The sequence below is a fragment of the Typopeltis vanoorti genome, chromosome 15 (assembly GCF_054136105.1).
Source record: "Typopeltis vanoorti isolate ZY-2024b chromosome 15, IOZ_Tvanoo_1.0, whole genome shotgun sequence".
NCBI lineage: Eukaryota > Metazoa > Arthropoda > Arachnida > Uropygi > Thelyphonidae > Typopeltis > Typopeltis vanoorti.
Window position 1 is genome coordinate 32,333,307 of NC_143563.1, and position 19,446 is coordinate 32,352,752.

General features: G+C 34.7%; 1 protein-coding gene across 2 annotated transcripts in view; it reads left to right on the top strand.

The window, feature by feature from the left end:
• LOC150098576 (ubiquitin carboxyl-terminal hydrolase MINDY-1-like) overlaps window positions 1-19,446 on the top strand; it is a 137,826-nt gene that overhangs the window by 74,736 nt on the left and 43,644 nt on the right. For both annotated transcript variants that reach the window (XM_090404718.1, XM_090404719.1), the window contains exon 6: window positions 3,753-3,895. In XM_090404718.1, the coding sequence (XP_090260844.1) occupies window positions 3,753-3,895 (143 nt within the window). The remainder of the gene's footprint in view (window positions 1-3,752; window positions 3,896-19,446) is intronic.

Below are 19,446 nucleotides of genomic sequence, written 5' to 3' on the forward strand. Positions count from 1 at the left end.
TTTCATAGAATTTTCCAGATTGTTGCGTAAGGCACATCAATGTGTCTCGATACAGCACGTACACTGCAGGAACCAACACTGTTATTCATGACCTGCTACATGATGGCAGTAGCAATTCACTTGTTGTGAACTTATTGGTTTGCAACCTCTGCCAGGTCTAACTCCAAAATGATCAACTTTCTTCAAAATGACTGTTCATTCATCACAAAACACAATGTGTGGACCTTGTCGACATTTGTTCAGGCAATGAAACTTATGCAGTGCAGACCACGTTGGGACAAAGTTAGTGCCATCACTATGGATGGTATTAACAATCAGAATGAAGGGAAAAAATCATGTCTTTTTTTTATATACCATACTGGCACCTGCTGAGTTGTGTGATATGCAAATTCCATGCATTTGGTATTTACAATGCCCCTGGTTGTGAATTTTGGAACTACTTTTTTTCCTCAGATATTTCTTCCACATGATATGAAATGTATTCCTACAAAGTTTTACAGCATTGGATCCCTGGATGGTGCTCCACAAGGCCTTAAAACAGGAATATTTTAATTTTGATTACCCTGTATGACTAGACTAGAAAACAAAATATTTTTTGGGGTTATATTGTACTTGCCAGGCACCTGATGTTTGTAATAATTTCAGTGGTCTTTATTTAGTTCACTGAATTTACTACTTTGGCAAGGGGGACATTCTCACTTCACTACAAGTGTAGTATTAATCATTAACTTATTGTTAGGGTCTAGTTGGATAGTTGCACATGTGCAAAGAGAATCTCCTATGAATTCACAAGAACCATTGTCACTGGGGATGAAACCATGGTCCTGTATTATGATCCTCTTTCCAAATGGGAATCTATGGAGTGGCACAAACTAGGCAAAGCACCACTGAGAAAATCCAAGGTCACTCAGTCCACCAAGAAGATCTTGGCAACAATCTTTTGAGATTGTTGACAGGGAATTCTTTTGATTGAATTCAAGGAAAAGAATACCACTGTGAATGCAGAATATTATGCTTAATTCAAAGATGTGAAAAGTGTGAAGTAAAGGGATATTATGTCACTTGTCAACATAATCTCCCTTTACTTCAACACACTTTTCACGTCTTTGAATTAACATCATCATCATCAACACTAATTACGGGTATAGACCATATTGGTCTGTTCCGGTCTCATTATCCATCCAATATCCTTTTTTGAGGTCTCTTTCCAATTGGCTTATATTTTTTGCACTTTACACTTGCACAGTTTGTGCAAGTGTAAAGCATAATATTCTGCATTCACAGTGGTATTCCTTTCCTTGAATTCAATCAAGAGAATTCCCTGGCAGTCCCAAAAGATTGTTGCCATGACCTTCTTGGTGGACCGAGTGACCTTGGCTTTTTTTCAGTAGTGCTTTGCCTGGTTTGCACCATTCCGTGGATTCCCTTGGACTCCATGGACCATGGTTCATCCACAGTGACAGTGGATTCCAGCACTTCTTTCTGATTCCCTTGGCAAAGCTCTAAAAACTTGCGAGAACAGGTCACACAAAGCTCCTGAATCGAAGAGAGAAGTCGGGGCACCCACCTTGTACTGACCTTTGTTATGTGAAGCCTGTCATGAATGATGCGAAAGACAGTTATAGAAAGCCCCAACCTTGCTGAGATTTCTTTGAGCTTCAGCTTTTGTCATTGAGCAGTTCCTCCTCAACAAGAGAGAGAGAGACATTTTCCTCAGTCATCACTTCTGACCATCATGAGGATCATTTTCTATGCTCTCTCTTTCTCTTCTTAGGCGAAACTGTTTAAACTATTCCTTCACAGTGGAATATGAAGGAGAACTTCCTCATAAACACCATCCAATTGCTGTTTGAAAGCACTTGGAGAAAGCTCTTCTTTTGCAAAAAACTTTATCACGGTGGTACTCAATTTTTAATGTTACATCCACTTAGCTTGCCATGTATTAGTCAAACGAGTGCCTCCAACTGAATAACACAGGTAGAGAGTTGAAACTGGTATACTGAGCTCCCCATAGATGGTGCTATTTGTCACTCGCAGAGTTTTAAATTGGCAAGAATTTTGTAACCTGCGTGAATAGTCACATTTTATTTGAACATTTTAAAAAAAAAAAGCTTTTCTAATCTCAAGAGCATAAGTGGTGTGATAAAATGAATTCTTATTATTCAGATGCGGGTATCAACAAATTGAACTGTAAATATATGTTAAAGAAGATTATTTTGTTGTTGATAGTGAGAACTTGAAGCTAGTAAGAGTGAATAATGGGGAGATGAAATAGGAAGTGACCACCACTTGAACAGGATGAAAATTAGTATTGCATTGAAAAAGAAAAATAATCAGTTCTCAATAGCAAATTTGTAGATGCCACAGGAATAGTTTGCTATGGTGAAATATTTTTTAGCATTGTATCTACAGCTTTGATTAGATTTTTGGGTAGTTTGTTATACTAGTGTTTGCTCTATAGTTAGTGAGTTATATGTACTGAAGATGTGTAAAGAAAAAAATTAAATGACTCAGATGTGAATTATAAACTTATACGTATAAACATTATTGAGGGGGAGGGAATTAAGAATTAGAAAACAGGAACCAAACCTTAAAGACAGTGGCAAGGAAAAGAAAATGTTGATTGCTTCTTCCAAGAAAGCAAAAATTACAGAAATTGACAGAGGCATGAATGACAGAACCATATACAAAAAGGAATTCGTGATACAGTAAGAATTGAGGAATATGTAAGCAGAAATAATTTTAGGTAGTGTGATCACCTAAACAGTGGATATGAAATGTTATCAAAAACAGGTGTTTTGGTATAGCATGAAAAAGACCCAGATTCAAATGAATTGTTAGAATTATCAATGCCATTGTGTTGGAAATCCAAAATGTAAGAACTCTCTATGTTGGGAGAACTGACAAATAACTGATTAAGACATAAGTAAGGGATTAATTTGTAAGAAAATTGTTGATAGGAAACTATTAATAATGAAAATGTAATTGTTTTGGAGCTATCATAATGTTTCCTCACTCTCACCTTGAATGAGGATATATGGAATTGAGTTGTGTGTTTAATGAAATTAATCCAAATGAATTATTCAGATTATAGTTAATCATGTTTTGAAATATACCAATGGAATGACTATCTTTTAAAAGTATTGCTTCATGTCATAATTCAGGGGTGTTTGAAGTTGATTGCTACAATAAATACATGGCTATTGCTTAGATTTTTTTTCATCAGTGGCATTACCTATTACACTTGTGCAGTGGAAATTAATATGATAGGCTATAGATATAAATTATATACACAAGAAACATCTTCATGAAAGACATGTCAGACTGTTTTTCATTTTTTTAGAAAGGAAAAAAGGATTAAAAATTTGAATGAATGCTGAATATTCATTTGCATTCATTCATTTACTGAGAAGCTTTGCAAAAATAAAGAGTTTTCTAGAGAATTTTTTTCACATGTTGGCATGAAATGTTTCTGCATGGTCCCACAGAATTATCCTGAGTATAGTTGTCTGAGTAGATACTTCATATTTGTTATTGCTATACAAATAACTAGATAATATGCTTCTTGTGCTATCTTATAGTCAGTGTTCTCATAATGATCAGCTTGTATCTGTAGGCAAATGCAAGTTAGATTGCAAAATCTGAAAACAAAAGCTGTGTCTTTGGAATTTAATTTACATATAAATATAGCATATAAATGACTTAATAAAATGAATGTGTATTTTCTTTAATATGGTTTCTTTGATTTACAGCTCTTATCGCTGAAGCTTTCCTTGAAAAAGCAGCATCACAATTGACCTATCATGGATTGTGTGAACTTAATGCCATGCTAAAAGATCAAGAACTTTGTGTATTATTTAGGAACAATCATTTCATCACATTATATAAGCACAAGGTGTGTATTTATGTATTTAAAACATCCTCAACTATTATTTCATTCCTTAAGCATATTCTGTTGAGAGAGCATTTATATTGTATGTACAGTCAATCAAATTTTAATTGACCTAGATCTGAGTAAGAATGACCTTACAGCTGTATAATTTTTGATAAATTCATGTGAATTATCATATGAATTCTTAAACTGGTCTTGAGTCCAGTAAGCATTTTAATATTATAATAGTAATACAAATACAACCTTTATTACAATATTTATTTAAAGAAAGGATATTAACTATCCATTCTTATTTTAGCCAAATATTGTTTGAATAAGTACTGTATTTACTTGAATATAACTCGCACCCCTGATTTTACTTTACGAAAAAATAAATTAAAAAGTTTCGCATATACCTCGCACACGAAAAAAAGTTTAAACATGTTCTCATTGGGCGATAGTAACTCACTCACCATGGTAAACAACACACCTTCCCAAAAGCCACTATACTGCAGATGCAAGAAAAACAAGTTTTATTGTATCACTGAATAAGGTACAGAAACATATGCAGTCTGTGTAATATATTTGTCAACAAATAGTGCAATTAGAGACAACTTGGATAAAAATTGCATGGTTTAACTAATGAATCACATTTCCTCCCATAGAAACTATGCTGTATAGACTCAAGCAAAACTATATGTTCTACCACCATCTGCACTATCTAACTAAAAACTATTGTCCAAACATTTGCCGAAATTTTCGATGACATGAAATAAGAGTTTGTTTGATGTCATTAAGACAGATCACAAAGGCTAACTTCAAATAAAATTCTACTGCTGAATTGGAACTAACATGCTATATAATGTGTGAGTGAGTCTGCCTGTCAGTGCGATGCAGAAGCAGCACGCAAACAAGCAGCAATAAAATTTAACTGAAGGGTTGAAACTTTGTGTCGGTTGAGCCTGCTTGTGCAACATGGAAGCGGTACACAAACAGGAATGAGAAGCTCCATTGAAATGACAAACAGGCAAAACATCACCCCATCTTAAACGTACTAAAACTAAGAAATGTGTAGTGAATGTTATGATAGATTCAGATATTTTGGAATTCAGTTGAAGAGAATCAGTATTTCAACTCAACAGTTGTTGGCTTGCCTTTGTTATTGAGTTGTGCGATCTTTTGTTAATATTGTACCAATCACATCTTAAAAGCTACTCTGTTTTGTGCTCTGCTTTCACTTCTGATTAGTCATTCATGAATGATTGTTCATTAGGTATCTCAAGTCTTGTAAATTACTAGTAATTTTTGCTTGAAATATGGAGAAACGTTCAAATTACATTGCTAGTTTTGAAACTCAAAGATTGAAACTGCTCTTGGAGTCAGAAGTAGAAATAGCGAATAGGAGAGTCTTGGTAAGTCATACTCATTTTCAGTTTTTCCCAGAAAACTTTAGTTTCCAAAAGTCCCTGCATATATCTTGCACTACACCATGATTTTTTACCTTTAATTTTGGGAAAAAAAGTGAGAGTTATATTCAAGTAAACGCAGTATTGTTTTGTTCAAGTATAAGAAAGAGAGAATTACTTCACTTGGCAAGCTCTGTCTCTTTTTCTCAACACTTAGCATAGTCTGAAGAAAAACTGTGCTCTTTGGTTGGAAAGACCTGGGTTTGTATTCATCTGGGATTCAAAGAACATTTTTGAGGACTTTTCAGCAAAAGGCAAATTATAGCTGGTCTCATGGATGTGGAGGTTTTTTTTTTTTTTCCCCCCAGGAACTTTGGTTTTTTGGTCCTAGTGACTCAGATTGGTAGGTGCAAAACCCAAGACATAATGATAAACAGATTATATAATCATATAATGATGATATGATTAACTACTTTATCATAGCATAAATTAATAGTTATGAAAGAAAACATGTTAGTTGGCTATAAAATGCCACTGAACTTAATTTGTGAATTATAGATAAGATATCTTTCTTCTTCCCCATCCCCTTGCTCTCTGTGTGAAAGTCTGGTCTTCAGTGTGCTATCCCTTCATTTGGATGGAATGAATAATTTCCATTGTGCTTTGGAAATACAGTGTATATGACCCCATTAACCAAATCTGTTGGAAGAAATGACATTTGTTAGTTTCTTGGAATGGATTCACATATCATATAATGTACATCTGATTGGCCATTGCAATTTAAATTTTATTACTACTGGTGTTTTATTAATCATTTGTTTATCTGGTCACACATCTGGGGTGGTGTACCTAAAACTCCTCAAATTCTTGATGCTGTCCAGAGGAGAGCAGTTTTGCTCAGATGACCTTTCCCTCACAGGCTCACCAACCTCTGATGCAATGTTTCAGCTCTCTGTCACTTCTGCAGGTACTTCCATTATCACTGCTCCAGTGAACTGGCAAACATCATTCCTCCACTTGCTGTTTGGCCTTTTAAAACAAGACTAGCAGCTGTCTAATATCCATCTGCCTCTGTTCTCCGGCAGCCTTCCCCATGATGTGTTTCCCAAAAATTTTAACTTACAGCTCTTTAAGAAGAACATCAGTAGGCTTCTTCTTTCTCAATCCTTATCTACACCTACATGGCACTGATGTGCTATAGGTTCTAGTACCTTTTTTGTGGGATATATAATTCCTTCCAAACTGGCAAAACTTGTAGCATGTTAGTACCAGAGGTTGATTAAATAATCTAGGACTCTACTGTTGGAACAGATTTTTCCTCTGCTAAGACCTTCAATAAGCAAAGTGGTTTTCCTGTACATCAACCCACACAAGTTAATGCCATTAATATGTGATACAGGAGTCCATAGGACTCCTGTATCACATATTAATGGCATCTCTGAACCGGGGATAACAAAAATTATGAAATAAGATACTCATCAATACCTATAAACCCATCAACCAAATTCATAGCCAGCTACCTTCTCCAAAAGACACTTGCCATCGATGCTACCTGGTATATACAAAGTACCATGTTCGTGCAACTTGTCTTACTATGGACAAACAGGAAGATCTGTCAATAAATGTATCTCTCAATATGAGGACAATTGGTTTATCAAATCTCACAAATCTGGCCTGCCCTGGCATAACATGGGGTGAATGCTAGCCACAGGATCCAGTAGGAAAACACTAAGCTGTTATGTAGATCTATATATAAACATGAAGGCTTATACAAAAGAAAAAGTGCTGAAGCCCTACTCCATTAATCGTAATGACCGCCGTACTATTCCTAAAGTGTGGGAAATTGTCATCCTCAACTGTATTAAATAAACTTGTAATTGCAAATTTTTTTTTTTATTTAACTCATCTATTTTAATATTTTATTTTCAGCCCAATAGTTTTAACCTATGAACATGCAATTATACACATGGAGGGATTCCAATTTAACGCATGTTTTCTACTGTTTATTCAAATTCCTTATTGTTGTTCACTTCTCACGCTGATGATGTTTTACGAAACGCAAGATGAAACATCTAGAATAAATTAATTTTTACTGTGGTATATGCATGATTCTATAGTTATGGATGCTGCATAAATCTTCTCATATACAAGGTCATTAATACCATGTTCCAACATAAAGATGTGCACAGATTCACATGGAGAGAAGACAAAAATAAGTTCTTATTGACTGTGTTATTTTTGATAGTGATATCTTCATTCTTGTTCAGAACACAAGAGTATACAAGGATTTGAAATAGGAAATGATTTGCCATTCGGTTTTGAGAAGAATAAAAAAATAAATTTCATAGTGTAAAGAAGAATACGTAAAAAGGTTTAAAATGAATCAAAGTTTGAGCAGCTTCCAGAGGTGAGCTGTAGGCTCAAATATACAAATATTATTCAAGAACCTTGGAGACTCATTGGTAGACTGAAGTAAACATTAAGCCAGAGAGACATTTAGTAAAGTTATCTGCAAGGATATAAAAATCAGAATTCCATGGTTGACTGAGAAGTTAGAAGCAGTGATAATAAAATGAGCAAACAAGAATTTAGGCTTAGGTGCTGGTTTAAGTTAGGTTGAATGGCATGAAAATGGCACAGTGAAATAATTAAACACAAGTTTAATAGTTTCAATATTTTATCTGTCATGTTACAGATAAAATATTGAAACTAATAATAACTATTTGCTATTGTTGGTAGCTAGCTTTGGTTGTCAAGCAAGAGGTCTAAGACGTACACTAGTGGCCAAAATTGTGGAAACACTTTTGGAAAAAGTGTATTTCTGAGGTTTGATGGCTCATAACACCACTTTTTTTTTTTTAGTATTACCATAAAATTATATATCAATGGAAAGATAATTTAATCAAGACCAACTTTTATAAAGGATTTTTTATTAGAACATCAGTTATAAAGAAGAAAAGTGAAACACAGAAAAAATGAATATACAAAAATTCTCACAATGTGAGTTAATACTTAGTTGGGTAATCTTTAGCGTTAATTACGGCCTTCCCATGGAGTGAACCAAGTTTTTTAGTTCTGCAGCTGTTATAATGTGAAACCAAGATTGAATTATTGCTTCTATTAATTGGGTTTTATTGGTGGGTTGCTTCTGACTAACAAGTTTCTTTAGTTGGCTCCATAGATTTCGATTGGGTTAAGGTCTGGGCTATTCCCAGGCCATTCCAGCAGTGGAATATGATTATCTTGAAACCACTTTTTGCACGCAGCAGCAACATGACACAGAGCTGAATCCTGTTGAAATATAAATGCTTCATTATCTTGGAAAAGATCACGTGTGGAAGGCTTCAGTTTGGGCTCAAGTATTTCATTTATGTATTTTTGGGCATTTATATTCCCATTAATCACGCAAATTCTGCCCACACCTTTTGATGTCATACAACCCCAGATCATAACACTAAGTGTGTGTTTCACAGTAGGTGTAATGCAATCAGAATGCAAATCTTCTCCTTACGTATTTTATGCCATCATTACCGAACGGAGATTTTGGTCTCATCACTCCAAATAACACTGTCCCATTGTTCCACTGTCCAGTTAACATGGGTTAGCCCAGTTTAATCTTCTCAACCTTTGTTTGAGAGATAAAAATGGCTTTTTTCGTGGAATTCTAGCATTTAGACCAAATTCCTGCAGTCTGCGCTGAACAGTCCTTGCACTCAACTTCACATTGTATTGCGCCATTTCATCTTGTATACACCCAGATGATTTTCTTCTGTCACATAGGCACAGTTTCTCAATTCTTCTATCATCACTTGCTGTTGTGCACCTTTTCCTGCCTTTACCAGTCTGGTTTTGTAGTGACTGAGTCTCTTTATACCTCTTCAAAAATTTAGAAATGCCAACTTTGGTTAAGTTTCCACCAATTTTTCTTCTAATTTCAATTAGAAGAAACTGGCTATAACTGTAGCCTTGTTCACTTAATAGTACTATTTTACATTGCTTTCTGGGTGACCAGTCAACTCTTTGCACCATTTCTTTAATTTTATTACATTTTACAAGCTCACTAAATGAAAGAACACAAAAAAACCAACCAACTTGATAGCTGAGAGGAGGACTGACAAATGTCCTCCTCTCAGCTCCAATACATGACATCAATAGCTGAATCCTACTGTGACCTTATTGGCTCATTGCCAAAACAAGATGACATCTGATTGGCTCTAAACACTCATGCTCATTGGCTACATTCGAATGAAGGAAAGCTACTTCATATCAACCTAAGCAAGTTGTGCTTTTTTTTTTTTTTTTCTGGTTATTTGGCTATAACTTTTCATAGAATACAGATAATTGAACAAACTTTGTTGCATTACATTCTTGATTAAATTATCTTTCCAGTGATATATAATTTTATGGTATTACACCAAAATAAAGTGGTATTATGAGCCATCAAACCTCAAAAATACACTTTTTCCAAAAGGTTTCCACAATTTTGGCCACTAGTGTAGGTTTCTCAAATCTTGGAAAGTTTCACACAATCATATTTATTAAAAAAAATTTTTTTAATCTGCATCTGATTCCAGAAAAAAAAAAGTAATATAGAATTATTAAAACCCTTGTCAACAGAGCTTCTAACCTCTGTCTCAACCAAGCTAACCTCACAATAGAGTTTTTACATTGGTTACATTCCCAAAAATGATTAACAAAGTAATTGTTCCTCTGTCATCTCACATCTCTCTCAAAATACAGATTATAAGTAATGTTGTTACTATATTGCTTACATCTGGGCTCCTTAGGAAAAAAAAATAACCAGAACTTTAAAGAAATATAATCTCTCCACTGCCCTTCAAACCTCATATCAAATTGGCTGCCTTTATTTTCTCTCCCCTGTTTCCAGGTGTGTACAGGATCCCTTATTCTTGTAACTTGTATTATGGACAAACTAGGAGATCTACATCTCCCTTAAACACAAATGACCATGCTTTTGAACACCTTCCATAGAATAAAATGGTAAAAATTACTGTGCTGTTCTGCAGAAAATTCACACTTGAAAACTTTTTTTTTTTCCAATTATCAGTAGATTTAAAAATCAGGAACATCTAAATAAATATAATTAAATGAAATTTCCCAAGAGTTGGAAAACTAATTCTTGATCTCTTGCCCAACAGTCATAGCTAGCTACCAGGACCCTTAGTGCCCTCTTAGGATTTCAGGCTTCTGGTCAAACATCTTCCATTTGCTGTTTGTGTTTTTGTGTGTCATTACAATTTTTATATTGCATTTCAGATGATGGCTGTATAACAGATGACATATCGGAACAGTTAAATCTGTGTTTAATTATTTCATTGTCCTGTTTTCATGCCATTAAACCTAAAGATGAGAAAGAGGAAAAATGTAAGAAAAGCCTTAGAACAATTGAGGTAAAAATATAGAAAATAACTATTAGGAAGGTAGCAAAGTATTCAGGAAGCTATTGAAAAAAAAAAAGCTTAGTAAAAATAGAGGAAAGAGTATACTATAAAAGGAATCGGGTGATAAAGGTGATGAAAACTGAAGATAAAATTCTGAATATCGAGAGTAATTACATTGAAAGATAGCTAAATGAAACCAATTGAAAAGATGAATTAGATGGTCATTAATCGGAATATGGAGGTATAAAAGTTTTACAGTGACTGCATGGCATAATTCAGAAGTGTCCAAATAAGTGGAGTGGACTCTCGTAGTAGTCATCTTTAAAGGGAAATTGAGAATTGTGAGAATTACAAAGGAATTTACTTACTGAGTGAGCATTCCATGTTAGATTTATGCAACTATATTCAAGAGGCTAAGAGAAATTGTAGAAGGGAAGGAGAAAAGCACATGGATAAACAGGATCAGATTTCTCTTTAAGACCAAACTGTTCTAAAATCATGAGAATTCATCTAGTATCTGTTTCATAGATCTGGAAAAAAAAACATGTGGCAAGAGAACAGCTGTTCAAAATGCTACAATTATATGGCATGAATGGGCATTATACTTAACAGTACCTAGTCTATATTTGGGTTGTAAGTTAGTTAGAATTAAAGAAAGTACAGGAGATGGTTTGAGGTAAGATGAGTACACACTATCTCCACTGTTGTTGTTCATCTGTATTTATCACATTTTAAAGGAAAGTGGCACTAGGCCTGATATCAAAACTGGAAATATTAATCTCAGCTCTACTTATGCAGATGATGTTTTATTTCTAAATAAATAAAGTAAAAGTCTGTAGGATTCCTTAATTAAATAACTTCTGTAACAAATTTGGTTGGAAAATCAGCAATAAAATCGGATTATTTAAATGGACCAGAACATTAAAAACATAAGCTGCATCCTGAATGGAAGGAGAACAAGTAAAACAGTTCAGCTATTTTAGGTGCAATTCTTTAGTGAAGGTTGCAAATTAAATGTGGAAATTGACATAAGCATAAGTAAAGCTAGTGAAGTGAGGATGGAATAAGAGAAATTAGTCAAACACTAAAGTACAAGACATTGTTCGAACCAGTTTTTAACTTATAGATTTTAAAGCTTGGTTAAAACATTTTATCAAAGAGACCACAGATAGCTGATAAAAATTAGCAGAGTTGGATCAATGACAGAATCATATTAAAAAAAATAAAAGATCCCCCAATGGAGTTCAGATAACCTAATCAATTTCAATGCTAATAAAATTCAGTACTGCCTCATTTCTCATAAAGAAAAAAGAAAAAAAAAGAAAACCATTTTCTCTTAGTATTATTTTTCTTTTTACTCAAGATTACTTTACCTCTGAACAGCTATTAACCTTATGCAAATCACAAATCCCCCAACCATTGAATACTGCTCTCACATATGGGATGGGGTCCCCAAAAGCTCCCTTAAAATGCTCGACTCAGTACAGAGGAGAGCAATCAGACTTATTAATGACCCATCTCTTACCAACTCCCCCCCTCCCACACACACACACACACAGAGACACTTTCGCACAGACGGCTGGTCTCCACACTGTTTTCTACAAATACAGGATGGCCATAAATTAACTTTCCCTCTTTGGAGGTATCTGTAGCTAAAACTAATACACGGAATGAGACCACATTTTATATTGAGACATTCGAAGGCATGGGGAGATGAATTCCACGAAAAAAAGATTTAGTACCAAAAGTTGCCAATAGGGGAAATTTTGGTGCTGGCTGAGCCGAAAGCAGTCAAATATTTGAAGTAAATGCAGGTAAAAAGGATTATGCAAATTTTACTGTGCGTATGACAGCAGCGCCACCAATTCCACTTAAAAAGGGTTTGGGAACGTTCAGGCAGTTATTCGAATGACTGACGAATTGTGCGTCCTCAGTATACGTCCTACCTTGCCCCAGCGTGCTTTACTTGTTAAGTTGTTTTACCTTAAACAGTGCAATTCCATAGCGGCCCTTCGGGAATTTAGAAGGCTTCATAACCTGCGTACATTATTCGAATATCAGGTTGCTACTGTGGTGTTTGACGACACAGAGACTAGTACTGGTCCAAGTACTCGTGCCATAGCTTGTAAACTTGATATGGCTTATGGTACAGTCTGGAAAATCTTATGGAAAATGCTTCACTTCTATCCGTATAAGTTCAGTCATGTGCAAGCACTAACCACCGCAGATTTCATAAGCGCAAGACCTTCGCGCTAACATTTCTTACCGAATGGAGGGCGACAATGATTGGCCTTGGAGAATATTGTGGGGCGATAAGTCTCATTTTATCTGAATGGGTCGGTCAACACTTCATGTGACTTTTGGCTGTAAGGGTACAGTAAAAACCCGGAAGTTACGCGGTAGGTGGGACCAACAAAAAGCGTGTAAGTCGAATTCGCATAACTCGGGGTATAATTTTGCATGTAATTTATATTGGGACCAAAGGTTTACAAAAACACCTATATTTTTTAAGAAATATAATCATAATTGTAGTTTTTCGTACATAAAAAAAAGAAAGTTATTTCGATGTCAATGGTTTCATAAAATCTAATAGATTCGTCTGACGGCATAATGTCTTTTTCTTGGCACTCAAAATTTCTCCATAGCAAGCTAATGATTTTATAATTCCTTGCCTTGTGGCTACAATTCGTTCCTCATTAGAATCTATGTCCAAAAACCTTTCTTTTATGATTGTTCTTACTGTGGATTCCTGTAGATCGAACTTCTTTGCTAGCTCACAAATTTTCATTCCTCCTTCAAAATCCTTAATATGTTGAGTTTTGTTTCCAAAGTCAATGTTTTTCTTTTCTTTCTAGCTGTAGAAGAATTGGACTTACTTCTTTTGGATCACATTATTATTTTTTATGTGATAAAATTTTTATCAAGAACATAACATTAAACAATCGCAATGTTTGTAGACTATAAAAATCGTCTATGAATGGAGACGGTGCGAAACACGTCAGTGCTCGTTCACAGAATGTGCAACACTGGCGAATGCGGCCGACACGTGAAAGATACGACTAGTGGTGAAGCGGGACGGGAATACGTACATATAAGAAATCGCGTAACTCCAGATTTGCATAAGTCGGGGTATGACTGTATTTGAAATCCGTTGTGTATGTTGGTGGCGTTCCCAACTTGCATGCCTTGAAAGAGAACATAAAACGGGCTGTTATGAACATCCAATCCGACTCCTTAAGCTCAGCTGTAGAGCATGTCGCACACTGGATGCAATTTGTTGTAGTGAGTTCAATCACTACATTAATTTTTGTGTCTGTCACAAGTTGTTGTTTTAGTTTAATTATTATTATTCTTATTATCATTGTAACGTGCCACATATCCAGCTGGAATGAGTGACGCGGCTGTTGTTTACACCATCGAAATGTTATTATTCCATTTTATCTGCCTTTAATTTAATTTTCCGACTTGTTTTCGGCTCTGCCAGCGCCAAAATTTCCCTTATCGGCGACTTTTGGTGCTAAATCTTTTTTTTTCATGGAAATCATCTCCCTGTGCCTTCAAATGTCTCAATATAAAATTTGGTCTCATTCCGTTTGTTGGTTTTAGCTATAGATGTCTCCAAAGAGGAAAAAATATTTTATGGCCATTCTGTATTTCCATGGAAAATGTTAATCTGAAATAACAGCAATAATTCCCCAACTTAGTATTAAGCTCTTTGGAACACATGCAGCTGCTGCTCAACATCCCTACACAGTGCACCTTGAAACCCACAGAACAAGTTTCTTTTCCTCCTCTTTTGTCCCTGCAACTGCTGTACCATGGAACAGTCTTCCCCTTGTGTTCCCTAAGGAATACAATATACAGTCATTCAAATCAAATGTGAAGAAGTACCTTCTTTCCCAGCCCATACATGATACCACTGTACTATAGGTTGATCTACCAACCTCTCATGTATGGGCTCAACATACAAAAAAAAAAAAAAAAAAAAAAGCAGAGGTAATTCAGCTGATACGTTCACTTAAACCAGGAAAAAGGAAAGGTTACCTAAGCATATGTTTAATGCCATGATGGTAGAAGAAGACCAAGATCTAGGTGGATTAATGCAGTTAGAAGTAACAGAAGATCAAAATATAACCTCTGACAATATTAATCCTGACAGATAAGACTAATTTGAAAGAAAAGTGTTGATAGGAAGTTAGTAGTAACATTAGCTTGGTGTTACTCTCATAGTAACACATGAAATATCATAGTCCCCAACCTTAAATGTTTGGAATTTCATCCTGATAATATTTATTTAATAAATTTTTATTCAAACTTTGGAATACTAATATCCAATTTTCATTTTCTTAATTCTCTAACTAAATTTAAACTCTTGTGATAGTATTGGTCATTTATAATATCAGACATAATTATTTCCCAGAGTGGAGAAGAATTATAGAGCAAAACTAATGTCAACAAGAGTTTTAATAATGCATCATTTCTATAAATTAAAGAATAAAGAGAAAAATTGTGATAACTTGAGAGGGGAAACATGGAAGTCAGGTACATTATGTAAAAAGTGACACTGAGTCTGATTACCACATACACATGAATGGTGCTCTTAGTGGTATATGGAAATAGGCCAAGGCACTTTCAAGGCATTGAAAGTGGACATTTTGGAATCGTTTTCTATTTCGTGTCTGAATTGAGAACAAGACATTCCATGATAGCAAAATCTTGCTGCAAGACATCATTTAGCCAATGAATTTAGGTCATGAGCCATCTTAAGACAAGAGGCTGGCCAAAGTCATGTAGATAATTACATGTGAGTTGTTCCATTGTTCACAGACTGCGGAACTAATTCCAACAGTCACAAACACCATCCTGGAGATACAGCAAAGGAAGGCCATGGGCTACAACTGCAGTGGATGACCAATATCTCTGATTATCTGTTCACTGAAACAGAATACTCCTCGAATCAGCTATGATCTGATCTTGTGTTTGCTTTTGAATCATTGGTATCTTCTTTTGTTGTGTGCAGAAGGCTACATGAAGGTGATCTGTATGCTAGACAGACTTGTAGTCTGTGTGCCCTGTCCTCATTCCACAGGAGAGAATGTTTCAAATGGGCCTTGCTCCACATCAACCAAGAACAACGGGGGAGGGTTCATTATAGTTTACAGACATTTCTGATTTGCTCTACAAAGTAATACCAGGTGTGCTCTGATCTGTAGAGAACCAGGGACACTTTATCATCCCTCTAATATCTGAAATGGACACTTAACAGTGGAGGCAATGTTGATGGTTTGGGGAGGTATCTCATTGAGTGGACATGCACCAACCTTTGTGTGCTTCCTACTGGAACTATGAATGCTACAGCTTATAAATATGAGGCCCTATACCCCTTATGTTCAGCTGTATGCAAGTGTAGTGAGGAAACATTTATCCTATAAGATGATGATAGTGCCAATTCTCATTGAGCGAAGTTTGTGGACCAATATGTTCAAGTAAAGATTTGGGTATGGACTAGCCAAACAGGTCTCTTGACTTTAATCCTATTGAGCATATCTGGGATGCTCTAGGTAGTCATGTTGCTGCTCTCAATCCCTCTCCCAAAACCTTGAGGGACTTGGAACTTTGCATGATCAGTGGTTGTTATTACCAACTGAGCTCCTGGACAATATTATAAAAAGTTTGAAACATCATTGTGAGCACTGTATTGCTGTGAGGTGGGGGTTAATCACATTGCTTTTGGAGGCACTTTGACAATCTCATTTTGACACCTCTTGTTTTTAACCAGTCCTCATCTACCCACATGTTACTATATTAAATTATTTACTTACAATTTTGGGTGTTTCTTTCATATCTCATATTATGCTGCTTTTTTTACAGAATTGCTTAAAAAGTCATCATACAGTTTTTGAGTTATCATGATTTTTCTTTTTGTTCCTTAATTTATGGAAACTAGTGTATACAATAGAATCCTTTTCCATTTGGATGTCCTGGTCATCAGTTCTGTTTGTGGATACATACTCTAAGTTATTCATCCATCTTATTTTGTTTGCATTGCTGTATCTAAGAAATTTCTGGAATTCCATCTATGAATAGGATTAAAGTTGACCTAATTGGTTGAGTGCATAGCATCTCTACTTTCCAGCAAACAGGCAGTATATTCAGGTTCCACTGTGGTATGGATTTGAGTCTTTAGGTAGATAACTTTTATTGCTTGGTGTGTGATTCACCACTCCACTTATTTGAAGCCTGAATCAACTTGAGAAAAAAAAAAAGTAATAAATAAAAGTGAATAATAATAATAATTCACTCTAGTGAGTGTAATTCTCATATTCCTTAATCTTTTGACATAGGAATTGATGATGATAATAATTTATTAATGCATTTTGACATTTTGATCTAACAAGCCATTAATTAGTGCAAGAAGTAGAGCACAAACAAAGGAATTTTTTTTTCCTTTCACAGATATGAGCCACATGCTACAGTAACACCATACAACAAATGGTAAATAAATAAAAATATACTAAAATAATAAAAAATAAAATTAAATGAACATAAAACAGAAAAACTTTTTTAAAAAAAAGGGCAAGGAAAAAGCTACTGCTAGCCACTTTTCATGATGAAACTTCCTGATTTTTGCTATGGATATACAGTTATTCAAATAAAAAGTCAGTAAACCTTGCTTTCATGTGTTTATTTACCTGCACCTTTTAAAACTCCTTAAATTATTTCAGGTTATATATACCATGAGTATCATTTAAATATCTTTAGTTTCTTTCCAATATGTTCATCAACCTTGAAAACAAAACTAGTTTGCCCAAAATTTTATTTTGCAAAACTAGTATTTATTTTTATCTCTAAAATAAAAAGAGAAATTATAATACAAAAGAAATGATGTTTAATTAAATAACTATATAAACATAATTATTTCCATAAAGAAAATTGTAAGGGAAAACACTCTCTCTCACACTCAGCTGTTTGAAATTTAAATTCAGGAACAAAACTTTCAACAAAACAAAGGAAACAAATTCCTTTACTAATCCTCTCTAGGATTAAACAACTATAGCCTTTTTACTACAATCGGTAAACAAACTAACAAAGGAAATGCATTCCTTTAGTCATTCTCTAGGATTTAACGACTATTGCAATTTAATATAATTAACTCCAATAAAGTGTTTTCATACTAGCTCAGTTAAAACTCATTACAAAATCAGGAACACATCCTACCTCAGTAACTTGAGTACAAATTTTCTTCAGAAATATTTACCTCACTCCAGAAAGTTGAACATGAAGACAAAATACATTAGAATGAACTGTTTGCCCTACAGTTCTCTAAACACAATCTTCATTGCATGTATACAGTTCCTATTCCTAATTGAATAATTTTTTTCTTGTCTTCAGTAATCTATAAGACACACAATCACAAGGAACGCTATTTAAAAAAAACAACAAAAAAAACTTTCTGCATGAGATAAAAAGTTATCTTCGTTCCATCTGTTGACAAGAAACAAATGCAGTGTTATATAAACAGACATACTATACTTTGTGCCAGAACTTGCTTTCTCCAAACTTCAGCCACTGTTATTCCTTGCAACAAAAACTATATATGAGGTGGTCATACACCATTTGAAAGAAATGAAATACTTTCACATAAATCCGTTGGTCTCCAATATTTCCTATAACCCTCTTTTCTCTCAAAAATGGCTACTAGTAACCACATGTTAACTAGCCATAATTAAAAACAATATATTAAGCCTTCTAGATCATCCTCTGGTAGTCGTATCATTAGAAAGAAATTGTTATTTTCAGATGAATATGGGTTTCTGAATATATTCCTATAATTATTTCTCCCTTCAACTATTGCTATCTCATAAGCTATGCTACCTAGCCATGAGTTTCTTCCTCTCTCTGTTTCTCCCTCCTTTTTTCCTCTGTGCATGTGCACATCAGCTTCAAACTGCCATTTTTGACAGAAATAGAGTGCAGCACTTGAACTAAGTATAATTTCAAGTCCACATGTTTGTCTTCTATTGCCATTATACAACATTGTCGTAGTTAGCAAAACATTATAATATAAAGTTACAGATCATTCTAAGAACATTTTACAAATATGAATTACATAAATTTTTATTCTCTTTATGAGGAGAAAGGCAAATGAATTTGATTACAACATTAAATTCCATAATGGAGTATTACTTTATGGTAAATAAAGGGAGGGGGGGGGGAATAATACATTTACTTATGTCCTATTTCTTTCTGATGATTATTATTATTTTTTTAGATTGCTTATTATATAAATCATCTAATAAAAAAATAATAATAATGTGATGTATCTGAATGAAACTCATCAGATATTCCACACTGGCATTCCAATTTAAGTTTGGGCAGCGTAAATGCACTTCTTCACTTCCTAAAACAACACCACTGTAATCATGGTGGTCAGTGTCCACGCCAGGCTAGCTTTGAGGATCTCAGACTGGAACTTGATGCTCATCCCGAGCATCATGCTACAGAATGGTTTCAACTCATAGAAGATTAAGCTCATCTGACATAAGCCTGTCCTTTGGAACTCTGTATAACTTGTCCCAATTCCATAAATTGTGGGAATCTCTGAATCTGTTTCAGAGATCCTTAAAAGATAAAATTTGAGTTCCCATGTTTTTTCCTGTCAATAAATTCTCCTCCCTGGTGTTTACCTGGTGTGATGTGATTGCCTCCACTCTTATTTGGACAAACAGGACATTCTGTTGAAAAATGACTGCAGGAACGCCAATCT